The sequence below is a fragment of the Rhopalosiphum maidis genome, chromosome 3 (assembly GCF_003676215.2).
Source record: "Rhopalosiphum maidis isolate BTI-1 chromosome 3, ASM367621v3, whole genome shotgun sequence".
Lineage (NCBI taxonomy): Eukaryota > Metazoa > Arthropoda > Insecta > Hemiptera > Aphididae > Rhopalosiphum > Rhopalosiphum maidis.
In genome coordinates this window covers 7069807-7083171 of record NC_040879.1, presented here as the reverse complement: position 1 = coordinate 7083171, position 13365 = coordinate 7069807, and the positions used below count along the sequence as shown (strand labels likewise).

Below are 13365 nucleotides of genomic sequence, written 5' to 3'. Positions count from 1 at the left end.
AAAACATTTTGAAATACCAAAGGACTATTCAAACATCAACAATGATAACAACCATTTACAAATAATTCATAGTTGTAATCTTACTATCTAGTATCTTATACCATAATTTTGTATATTTTTTATGTTAGGACAACTTTTTCATCAAAAAAATTATTCATACATAAACCTAAATACTATAAAAAAAAAACAATTTAAATAATAACTAGGTAATATTAACTTGTAACTTGTAATTAATTAGAAAAAATAAAACTCGCACATATATTAATATAAATATTTTATGGGCACGAGTACTTAACATTCTAGTAAATGGAATATGGATGAAAGCATAGCCAATATTTTACTTACTTGTATAAAAACAGGATTTAAATTAACTGGTTTACAAAATATGAAATATAATATCTAACATATACTGTTTCCATATGATAGTACTATGGATAGTTAATAAAACTAAATTAATTTGTAAGACTTAAGTATAATGTAAAATGTGGGTAATATGAAAACATAAAATAAGATCAGTAATATAAATAAACATTTGTTTTTTAACTATCAATAAATTTAAATGAATCATCTGCTGGTGGACTGGCTAGGACTCGTTGAATACATAGACTTTATGTCATGCAGATAATTGTTAATATTGATGCATCTACACCAAAGTACAACTTTAGAAATATAGGAGAAGTTAGTGACTGATTTTGAAGTCCTTTTGTCCTTTTTAATTGAAATAATTTAACCAACTAAAATTCAATAAATCTTTAAATAGATTTTACTCTCATATATGTTACCAGAAATGTTGACATTTAGGCGATAACAACAAACCCTAGAAAATAATGATCATTCCTTATAGGAGCATGGGGGAGGAAATAATATCATTGCCTAGTTACCTAGTACCTACATGTTATTATTTCCTAACGATATCAGCCAATGATACACAAAACACAGTAAATTTACATATTTAAGAAAAGTAAGTAAATTATTTAAATATAATACAAAAGCAGTTGATTTAATTTTTATTTCTTAGATATCTTTATTAAATTTGTGTATTTTTTTTTTTACATAACACATTTTCATAACATTTAGATTAAAAATTCTGGATGCTGATTTACAAGCACACCTATTTGTTTTATATTTTTTTTTTTACAACCCTTGTGCCCCTGAAATACTATTCACTATAGTAGCTGTCTCTCAAAGTGATATTGATTTTTCTGCTTGGCCTACTGATTTCAAAACAGCAGTTACATCCAATAATTTTGCTTTATAATGATTTATTTCCGATCTTGTGTAGATGTGTTTCAGTACCTAGAATTTAAAAAAAAAAATCCATCTATTTTTATTATACTTGTATACTTCATACCAAAACAAACCAATACATGTTATATACTGTCATTCAATTTTATTAAAAACAATAAAAATTATAACATCAAATTAGCTTGTCTTTATATAATATAATGACCATATTATGGTATTTTTCATAATTAAACTAAAAACAGATATACAATTTATTTGTTTTAATATGGATTTATAACATAGTCTAATACGTATTTGTAATTGGGAATTTCGGTAAAACTATGAAATGTCCAACATTTCCTATCTATTTCAACTATTGTCAACAATGATTAGGAAATCACGATAATTCCAAAATTATCATCTATCTCAGTAACATATTTATTTAAAATATATGTGTCTTACTTGAGCTTTTGAACTTCTGTTAGCCGTTCAACTGAATTATCTCTAAAAAAAATAATAATAAACTGAGTTAGAATTTTGATAAATATTTTGCATTTAAAATGATAAATATGAACACATGTTTGACTGATTACCAATGATAAGGCTATATCTATTAGTAAATATTGTTTCTAAAATGGGTAGGTTAAAATAGGCATAAATTATAATTACATAGGTTCCAGAAAATATAAATTTGAAAGTACAAGATTATTTTACTAGTTGGTTTATGGTACTGAGAATGTCCGCAATAGGCAGTCACCTGGCAAATGTCTACATACATCCAATACATTGGTGAATGTTGAAAAATTAAAATAATATCAACATTTACTAGTTGATGTTGACATTAACATTAGGATTTTGGTCAATATTGAACTAGATACGTATTCGTACATATTATTATATACGAGTAGTATTATAGTTGAATATATCTCATATTATAAAATAGAAATAACATATGTTTAATTAAATCTACTTGTTGATCCCTTTGTACATCAATGATTGACATTAAATTTTCTTTACACACTGAAAACTGGTTTCTAATGTATAACTTATGTTTATTAGATTTATCTATTGAAATTTTCTCTTCACTTATTAAAAGTTTATATTTTTTAGCTGATAAAAAAAAAAGAATTATCATGTCTTTTTTTAAATACTTAACTATTACATGTATTTTAAAATACTTCACGCATGTTTTCCATTTAAAAAAAAATTGCATAAAATAAAAGATATAACTACGTTGAATGACAATATCATACTAAATGATAGCAAGGTAACATAATATAACATAACATTTTATCAAAATTATCAATTTGTACAATACCTTATGTTGCATAGGTACTAGAATAGATAGTATGAGATACCTGATACTGTATCATAATTATGACTCTTCCTTTATTCCTAAATTAAATTAAATAATATCAACATTATCAACATTTACTAATATTCTTATATAAAGTCTACATTCACTAGTGAATGTTTACCAACGACACAAATTTAATCAATATACCAACATTTACCAATGACATTGTTGTACGACAACATTAACCGATGACTGTCAGCATTCACCAATTACGGACAGTCATAGTAACATCTATATAATTAAATTTTAACTAAATTCTGAAATTTTATTAATTAAAATGTTTTTTTAGAATTATATTATAAGTTTTAATAAACAAAATTCAACTTTAAAGTTTTGTTACTCTATAATAGGTTAAAAGTATTGATTATAATTGATTAAATTTAATAAAATACAAATACATGTAGTAATAAGTAATTGCTAATCTATACATTTATATTATCATTTTTAATTTTATGTAATGTTAATGTAATTTGAATATTTACAGTTAATATTTTTACCAATTTTACATCAATGGAAAAAACAATCACCATTTATCCTGATTATTATTTATAATTAAAATACCTAAATAAAATTGCACATAAGTAGATTTATATTCTTTTAAAATAGCCAAAATATGATGCTTATATTCTCTTAAAAATATGTTTTTTTATTAATTTAATTTTTTAACATTAAAATTGATAAATATAAATAATGAATAATGAATAATAACATTAGTAAGATAATAGTTAATAAACATTACATTTTTAATGTTAAGTTTACAAATAAAATAACACACAAATTAAAATAATAAATGAAATAACTATATTTTGTTAAAATAAATAAGTATTCACCCCTTCAATTGTGTCACCTTAAATTAACATAGTAGTCTTTATTGCAGCAGTTGAAATCATAGAAAGATTATCTATTATAAGGTCTATGGTTGCATTATAAATATTTCTTTTCATTTCTGCCTCCTGGAAATATTTGAATACATAATATATATTTTTGATTAGTGAAATATGCAAAAATATGATTTTATATGAATTTATTTCCTTAATATCAAAATATGCTCTTATGTATATGCAAAATAAAATTTAGTATTCAGACTCTTTGTATTATGAATTGTTGACATATCTTATTCTTATAGTTATGCATATATCCATCAAAATTATATTTTTATATAGAAATTCGTGCTCTACTCATAAATAAATAGTTCATATAATGGTAGTCTGTAAAAAAGACTATAAAAAAATATCCAACAAGATAAAATATATACCTCGATAAAAAAAAAGCCAATACTAGTAACATAGAATTATACTATTAGAGGTGAGTCAAATCAAACATTAGATGTTAAGTTCTAAGTACAAAAGTCGAACCAAGTTTTCAAAAAACCAAACTGAACCAAACTCGAATAAAAAATGTATGAACCTTAAAAAATTTTAACATGTCAAACGTTTCAAACCAAAAATGTTCAGGTGTTTATTGTTGTTTCTTTTTATTTTGAGTATTATGTCAATATAGTTTATATTTTCATCGACTCCAATGTTAAAGTTTGAGTTTGACCTTCGACATCACACTCAATCCTTCAATTCAAAGTAAAATCAAAAAGTTTGATTAGAGACCATATTTTTGAATTTGATCAACATCTAATATAAATGTCGCATCCAAATAGTGAAATCATTCATTTCAAGAACTGGATATCCAGATAGTAAAATTCGTCCAGATTGTGCATTTTGACTAAAATACATCATATGGACATCCATTTCATGAAATGGACAATACTTATATTAGTTATATTGTACATTTTGTGTAATTATTATAAAACCAGATATCATAGCATTATAACTACACTTTTCTAAGTTTTCTATATTGTTCTATGAACAAAAATATAACAATAATTATAGCCATAATAAATTATATCATATCTATTACATTATATTTTTATTTTATTTTTTATAAACCATACTCGTACGTATATTATTTTTAATTAACAACAGTATTACCTATGAAATATTCATGAAATTAACTATACTTATATTACTTATATTTTTTTATTAACAAAATAATTAATTTAATCAATTAAATAATAATTAATCAACTATACCTATATAAATTTTTCTTCCTTATTATTTATTTTAAGATGACAATTGATTATGGCATTGACTGTTACCAAATTGTTTTTAAAACAAGCACACCTACTTGATTGGCAAGGATTTTTGTCCTTGCCTTCCTGAAATTATTTTAATCATTTATCGAAAATTCAACATTTTCATCAACTTGATCAGTAGTGAAATATTGAGTTGTTGACTTTTTCAAACGTTCACTACTGAACCATCCTTTAAGTAAACTGTATTTTGTTCTCAGTTTATTCAATCCTTTTTTTTGTTCTGTGATCACATAATTTATTTTTGGAGGATCTGTAGGTCCCCTATCAACTTTTGATATTACTAATATAACACTTGATTAATATCAAAATCGTCAGTTATTGTTTCCCTGTTAAAAATAATCTTTATCTTTATTGAAAAGTATGGTATGTAAGCTATTTATTGCTAAATAACATAACAATTTTGTTTTAAAATAATTACACAAAGTACACCATATAAGTATTGTCCATTTCATGAAATGGATGATTTTATTATGTGGATGCGATAAAAATACAACAAGATGATATGCTTAACTATGTACAAATAACTATTATAACACAATTTATTTAACCACCTTTATTTGAAATTAGAATCTCTATTTTTATAATTGATAATTATAATTAAAAAAAAACAATATGAGATACAAAAATCTAAAAAGTACAGAATTTCAGATGTTGAATAATTCTTTTACAACTAGTACAATATTATAAATGTTGTACCCAATATACAAGTTATATATTTATTTTTAAATATTGAAATACCTGTTTATGTAAATATAATTATTATACTTTTAAAAATATTGGATTTTATTTATCAACTATTGATAAAAAAACATTAACGGGAAGTAAACTTTCTTGATTTTCAATTTTTAGAAATTTTTTAATTGTATGCAATATGTATGTAAAATGTATTTAATTTTAATTTTAATTTAGTGAGATAGATCTCTAAAACTGGAGAGCAGATTTTGTTGTTTAGGATCTTGTTAGATTCACATTGGCTAGGAGAAGTGCAGTGAACATTTTAATTTTATAGTTAATTCACTACAGAGCTTCAAAAAAAATTAAAACCCATTTTATTGGGCGTTTTTTATGTTTTTCAACTTTATAGTTTTGTAGTAAGTTGACGATTAAAGATAAAGTTCTGAAAATCTTCACAGTACTTTTCCTTGACAATGTGAATCTAACAAAACCCAAAATAATAAAATCCGTTCTCCAGTTTTGGTAATCTACCATGCTAAATGAAAATAAAGCAAAAAAAAACTATTTTTTTAACTGTGAAAAATAAAATAATTTTTTTTAAAAATTTTTAATCCCACATTTTGTATCTACTTAATAATCCCTTTTTAATAAGCTATCAACCAACTTTTTAACTATAATAGTTTTGGAGAAAAGTTAAAAATAAAAGAAATTTTGGAGTTGTTCACGCCGACGCTTTTGTGGATTCAAATTGTTATACAGTTTGGGTGTGATATCGAATCTCTCTCATTAATATTCTATGTTAAAGCTAGCTTAATTATCCACCTACTCATTACAACTGAGTTACATTTTTATCATTTTCCTATTTAAGATATTGATAATGTTGACGTATTAACATCTAATATATTTTATTTTAAAATTTAAGTTAATTTTAATAAATAAATCATAATTTGTTAATAATTTTTTTTTTCAGCTGGGTAAATTATTTTTTGCCATTTAGTTTAAACATACTTACTTAAGAAATTGTGAAATCTGATATGAATATTAGTGGGTATATTCTGGTGTTCTATAAAATAGCTAGGTTTTTCTTCTGTTCTAAAAACATATTTGAAACAATTTTAGATATAAAGATATTATTAAGTTTAATGTATTTTATACCAACATGTAGCTTTTCGTAAAACCTAGACCAACCAATTCCACATAACTAGTAATATCCAATTTTCATATCTCTGAAGAGTATTTGTTGTGAAATTAAGTGGTTAAATGTTTCAACAATATATATGGCTTAGTAATGTGTGGTAGATAGCATTTTCCTTTGTATCTGTAATTGGTTATAATACAAATACATTAACAATTAAAATAATAACAAAACTATGTTAAGCAAATATAAAATATTTACAGACCTAAAACAAAAGGTACCATAGAAAAGTTTCAATATTTAAATTAACAAAATTATTTATACAAATATACTAATATAAATTTGTTTTAATATCAGGTTAAGAGGGTTGTCTTTGTCTCGCAAGTACGTAACATTACAACTTTACGCCCAGCAGATTACATTTAGGTGAATTACAATTAAAGTGAATCAACCTATTATGAAACTTGATGGTAAGAAAATTATCTGTGTTTGTATGTCGATTTTTACGATAGTTCAATTTTTTAGTAAGTCAAATGTATATAATATAGCGTAAATTAAAAATGCTCATAACTCACTTAAAAACTGAATAATCGTAAAAAACTAACATAAAAACACAGATAATGTTCTTACCATCAAGTTTCATAGTAGGTTGATTCACTTTAATTTTTAAACTAATGGACCTAAATGTAATCTGCTGAGCGTAAATTTGCTATGTTGTGTATTTTAAGACAGAGACAATACATGCGGGTCTTCTTAATGCAATTAATATAGATTATAATAATTTGAATTTTTAGACATATAAATCCAGCTAATATTATGTATTATTTACCTTAGTAGAGTCTATAATTGTTTGTTAAGCTAGACAACACGAGCCTATAAGTATATTTGGTCTTTAAACATTTTGAACTATTTAAAAAATTCAGTTGATTTTTCGCATGATCTCTCTTTTTGTTGTTGATAGTTTTCATGTTTACTTCTGAGATTTTCAAATAGATGAAACAAAAATGTTGAGAAATGTTTTTGACATACACTGTGTATGGATATGCTTATTGAATACTCTGGAATTGTTCGTTTGAACACAATTGACTGCTCTGCTTGCTGGTTCCAAGAATGTATGACTTGGTGTGTCTCAGAAATGAAAAAGAGGTTTGTTATAAACATCATTTTGGATTTGTTATAAAAATGCTTTATTGACTGAATACTACAACTGACATCAAAAAGCATGTAGTTATTTAATACTGCTGCTTTATATAACCTTTCCTGTGACGTTCATCGGTCTGATACAAAGTAAAACAATACCGACGGTTAACAAACATTAATAATGATTTTTTTAACAAAAAACAGTCATTACATACATCTTAACGCACAGACTACTACAACTGTTGGTAGTTTTAAACCAACATACAAGTGAACCGTCTAATTTATAGTGTACACTATATGACGTGTGTCGTAATTTGAAGACGATTTGGTATTCGTAGACTCGTAGTGCAGCATGTATTAGTTCATGTAAAGCACACTGCACACAACAAATTGAGACCTGAAGGCTGATGTGTTTAAAACAAAAAAGTATTTGTTACGAATTCACGAATAATGTTTATCATAATATTATACTTTATTAATGTTAGATAGTATATTATCACACTACTGATACAAGCCACGGCTATCACTAATTAGTATCTACAGCTATGAATCGTGATACAAGCACATCGAGACATTTGAGCCCATCGAAGTATACGTCCTATTAATTTGAATATTCTTAAGTTGAAAAGTTGTCGAGTACTTGATTTTACGAACATTATTATACTGTATTTATATGCATAGCTATGTATTATGTGGTCGTACCAGAAATTTAGAAAGTATCTATGAAAATATAATATTTTACAAGTAATTATTGTCTATGTTAAAATATTAATTTTTTTTACACAATTATTAATAATTATTTTTATTATTTTAGAATACCATCTAATGAAAGTATTCAAGAAAAAATCAAACCATTTCTTATTAGTTCTGCACAAGCGTGAATTAAATATTATACATATGCGGTTAAGGTAGTATTAAAATAAGTAATATTTTTATTTTTCGCGATAAATATTTTTAATTTCTTTATTATTTACATTAAAATATCTGTCCTTAGATTTCCCTTAGCAATATCGATATATGTGGTGTATCAATGTTAGAAGGGAATTCTGAAACTGAAGAAATCTCTGGAAACACAAAATCTTTTATTGAAAGTATTGAAAACGAGGTACAGTGAAAACTTTTTACAACAAAAAACTCTATATAACGCAAACATTACATAATAATGGTTGGTTTGCTTTATAACACATTAGCCAATTCATTTTCTATAACGTTATAGTCACTCTCAATAATGAAACAATATTTTATGTTTCGTAATACAATTTACGTGTTATCGTATTGTAAATTATAAAAGTAATCGACAAAATGCCAAAATTTCCAAGAACGATTACATTCTCTCATTATCTACTTTTAATATCGTAATAATATCATTATTATTGGTATTAAATATATTCATTTTATTATTGATGTAAAGTAAGTCTAACATTAAACGCATGATCACAGTAGTGCGCTTACATTCATTATGGCTAGTAAAAGAAAAACACTGTGTGTTAATCAAAAAGTCGCTTTAATACGTGCAATTGAAAAAGGTGAAAAAAAAAGTGATGTCGGGAAACGTTTTGGATTTAGTCCATCTACTATTGCTACTATCTGGAAAAATAAGGTTAAAATATTGCAGGCTGAAACAGAAAGAAGTTCTTGTAAAAGAATAAGAAAACCAAAATTTGAAGACTTGGATAAGGCTATGGTGACGTGGTTCCATAAACAATGTAGTAATAATGTACCTATATCTGGGCCTGTTTTGAAAACTAAAGCTGAACATTTTGCTCAACAATTTGGTATTATAGATTTCAAGGCCTCGGAAGGATGGCTAGGAAAATTTAAACAACGTCACAATATTACCTATGGGAAAATAAGTAGACAAGCATTAAATGTTGACTTGAATGTTACTAACAGCTGGCTAATTAATGTATGGCCAAAATTGAATGAACAGTACACTCCGGATGATATTTTTAATGCTGGCGAGACAGGTATTTTTTACAGATTGACCCCAGATAAAGCATTAAAATTCAAAGGGGAAAAATGCATGGGAGGTAAACTTTCTAAAGAACGTATCACTGTGTTTGTAGCAGCTAATATGAGTGGCACTGAAAAAAGAAAGATTATGGTAATAGGAAAATCAAAAAACCCCCGATGTTTTAAAAATATTAAACGGTTGCCAGTCACTTATAAAGCAAATAATTTAGCATGGATGACATCAATACTTTTTGAAGAAGAAATAAGAAAATGGGATGCAGAATTAAAGGGGCGAAAAATTTTGTTAATTGTTGATAATTGTCCTGCTCATCCCAATCTATCTAATCTTAATAACATAGAAATGACATTTTTTCCATCTAACACACGTAGTATCATGCAACCAATGAACTTAAATGTTATGAAAAGTTTGAAAGGCCACTATAAAAAGAAAATATTGATGGAAATTATCGAATCTGATGGCAATACCTCTATCAATATGCTTGATGCAGTGAACTTCTTAAGTAAAGCCTGGGAAGAGGTAACAGCAGAAACTATACGGCATTCTTTTCGTCATGCTGGACTTCGAAGTAATTTGGCCAATGCTGAAGGAGAAATTGAACAATTTGAGAAAGAAGATGATATATCTCTGAGTGAGTGGATTATTCAGTCCAATACTCTGCATACTTTTACTCCTGAGGATCTACAAAACTATGTAGAAATAGACGAGAACCTGGTTACAACTATATTGTTAACTGATGAAGGAATCCTAAATGCAGTAACAAAAAGCGAGGAGGAACAAAAGGAAGATGAAGAGGAAGAACAACTTGATAAAGTCACAATACCAAGTATTCAACAAGCACTTGATGCGGCTAAATTATTAGAAAAATACTTATTGTTTCATGAAGATGATCCAAAGTTATCCCAAAACATGGCACAAATTCATAGAAAAATACAAAAAAAATATTGGCAAAATAAACAAGTCCAAACAAAAAAGACAAACTTTTTTAAATAAAGTAATTGTATAAAATATAATATGTAAATACAGTAAATACAATATAATGTAAAAATAATGATGTGTGTGATAAATAATATTACTTTTATACATTAATAATTAAAATTTTATTTTTTTTAAATCTTCTATTACAAAAACTCTCTACTGAAAGAAATCTCTTGGTCCCTTCAGATTCATTATAAAGAGTTTTCATTGTAATTCTTAACTGCCTAGTATTTCGTTTGGCATTTGGTATTTGAATAAGGTGTAATGATATTGCATACGAAAATTGTATTATTTGATACTAATATAATTATAAAAATGTAATGTAGTATTCGATTCCAAAATATCTACAAGTTTTGGTATAAGTTTTGGTCCTGCTTATGATAAGCCATGTTTGTTCTTAATTATTTTATTTCATTCAATGAATAATTTAGCCAATATACAAATGTACAATATTATATAGTTTAAAATACATATATACACATTATAATATAAGTAACATTTCACATTTAAATATTATAAAATATATGCCAATATTAATAAAAACTTATATTAATAAGTAATACTTATCACGTTACTAAATTACTTTTTTAGTTCCTATTAGGTTTGATATAGGTAAATAATTTACAAATAATGGTGTTTGTATAATGTATAATTTGTAACTATATCTAATCTATAATGTATTTTTAATATATACCTATCATGTTTATTATGAGCATTTAAAAACCCAATATATCGTGTATCTGAGTTTTTAGTTGGTATTGTGAATTGTGCTCCATTGTTTTACTAAATGATTTCAAACATATTGAGGATCATTAACGAGTAACGACAAATTGTATGTCTGTCTTATATTGATTATTGACTATAGTTGTTGAGCTAGTTTAAGGGGTTAATAAAGTTTACTTTTAGTCACGGGACTTTTCTGTTCTGACTCCAATGGAAAGTATTGTTGACTATAGTTATGTAGTAACTTTTTACTGACTTCTGTGTCGTACATAAGATAGATCTTCATTTTCAAAGTAGTCCAGTAGCTTATTCAATTCTTCAACTAAAACATATATTTCATTATTAGTATTTAGTAGGTATCTTTTTATTTTCTACCTAATAAATTGATGTAAATATATTAATCCTTATTAATGTAGATACCTTTTTTGATTACAGACTTGTGTATAAAGATGGCAAGAACTTATAGATCCATATGTTATTCAAGAAAAAGCTGTTAGAAAATTAGTTTTTGAATAATGGTCAAGGGTACAATAGTTTTTTACAAATCAGTTCAAATCATACTAGAAAGCTATAATTAGGTGGTACATATTTTATATGATAAGCATTCAATAGGAATATGATGAAAAACCACTTTGAAAAAGATAAATAAATAAGTTGTAATTAAGATTTATACCTATTTCTGAAAAGAGTTTTAAATAATTTATAAAATTTCATGATGAGTTTTATGTTAAATTCAGAAGAACTGAACTATTGGAAAAGCATAACTAATTTTGTTTGGCCTCTGGATAACAAATTTGAACCTGATATGTTTGATTTATGAACTAATCAAGAAATACTACTGAAGGCTTGATGTATATTTATTATCTGATCTAGAATTTGATGGGGATATAAGCTGTTTTGTCACTGATTTTTGTTATTTACGTATAATTAGTTAACAAATCATATTGATTATGGTTTTAATGATACTGTGATGAAAACTCTTCTACCTAAAATTGCATTTACTGCATGGTACTGATATTTATATTTAAGATATTTTCTTTGTATCTGATAAAAATATTATTAATGTATAATATGGCTTGCCGGTATTGTAATGAATGTTGCCAGTCCAGCATTTTTAAGTTACACACAACTGTTCATAGTTGGACAAATTAAATTTAAATGGAATAAAGTTTGTACTTTTGATAAAATATATCTAATCTAATATTATTGAAACAAAATTATCGTTAAATATTTTTTAGGTTTCACAATTACTTGAAACCTAGGTTAATTCTTCATATTATACTATTTATACCTAAAAGATTGAAATTGTATGTAAAATTCTAACATATCCTGCTATAGGGTAAAAATGTTGCTACAAATAAAATTTAAATATGCTGAATCTTAGATATATATCTAATTAAAATGCGTGTATCTATATCTGTTATATTATTTATATTAAAAATTGAGGAAAATTAATTGTATATCCTCAACAATATATTTTTGTAACAGTTGTTTTTTCTATACCTATATAATTTATAATATATTCATAAGGAATATTAATTAATAATTATACTTAAATACTTAAAAATATAAATAATTGTATGACAAGAAAAATTAAAATTTTATTTCATAATATATAAAAATTTTTTGTTTAGTAGCTTTAGTTTCTTGATATTATTACAATTTCATTTTCAGTTGTTTAATGAATACATGAATTTAAAATATTGTTCATTGATTATGGCTTACAAATATTTCATATTTTAATATAAGTATAAGATATTTGTCAGCTATAATAACATTATATAATATATTATAATATTATGATAATTACTGTATAGTGTATAAGATTTGTTGATGAAAATTAGTTCAACCAACAATAAAATAACTATAAAATATAAAAATAAATTACTAATTTAATATACCGACTACCTATTGTATGAAATACCCCCTCTAGCTAATAGACGTGATTATAATGATTGACTATTTTTTTACAAGCTATTTAACGGAACTATAAACTGCCTTGAGTTATTGAGTCT

The 13365-nt window shown here is 25.1% G+C and overlaps 1 protein-coding gene and 1 long non-coding RNA gene across 7 annotated transcripts; one reads left to right on the top strand and one right to left on the bottom strand.

Moving 5' to 3' along the window:
* Positions 1-500: 500 nt before the first annotated feature.
* LOC113556680 lies at positions 501-8115 on the bottom strand. Of its 4 annotated transcripts, none has more exons than XR_003405543.1 (7): positions 7893-8115; positions 7367-7814; positions 6558-6720; positions 6415-6494; positions 3429-3534; positions 1687-1728; positions 501-1296 (listed from the first exon to the last, which is right to left on the bottom strand). It is a non-coding gene; the product is annotated as an uncharacterized LOC113556680 (long non-coding RNA). The 4 variants fall into 4 exon arrangements; XR_003405541.1 differs by having other exon boundaries at positions 3412-3534; positions 6562-6720; XR_003405540.1 differs by having other exon boundaries at positions 6562-6720.
* A 128-nt stretch (positions 8116-8243) lies between these two features.
* Positions 8244-12790, top strand: LOC113556501 (tigger transposable element-derived protein 4-like). Of its 3 annotated transcripts, none has more exons than XR_003405536.1 (4): positions 8244-8421; positions 8492-8585; positions 8672-8782; positions 11786-12790. XR_003405536.1 is itself a non-coding variant. In XM_026961473.1 (4 exons), exon 3 carries the CDS (start codon positions 9137-9139, stop codon positions 10640-10642), a length of 1506 nt encoding a protein of 501 aa, XP_026817274.1. In that variant the 5' UTR covers positions 8244-8421; positions 8492-8585; positions 8672-9136; the 3' UTR covers position 10643; positions 11786-12790. The 3 variants fall into 3 exon arrangements, 2 of the variants coding, with proteins under 2 accessions (XP_026817274.1, XP_026817275.1); XM_026961473.1 differs by having other exon boundaries at positions 8672-10643; XM_026961474.1 differs by having other exon boundaries at positions 8492-8600; positions 8672-10643.
* Positions 12791-13365: the final 575 nt, after the last annotated feature.

Bases quoted from the DNA above. Each gene is read 5' to 3' on its own strand.
- LOC113556501 (XM_026961473.1), top strand. From the start codon at position 9,137: ATGGCTAGTAAAAGAAAAACACTGTGTGTTAATCAAAAAGTCGCTTTA.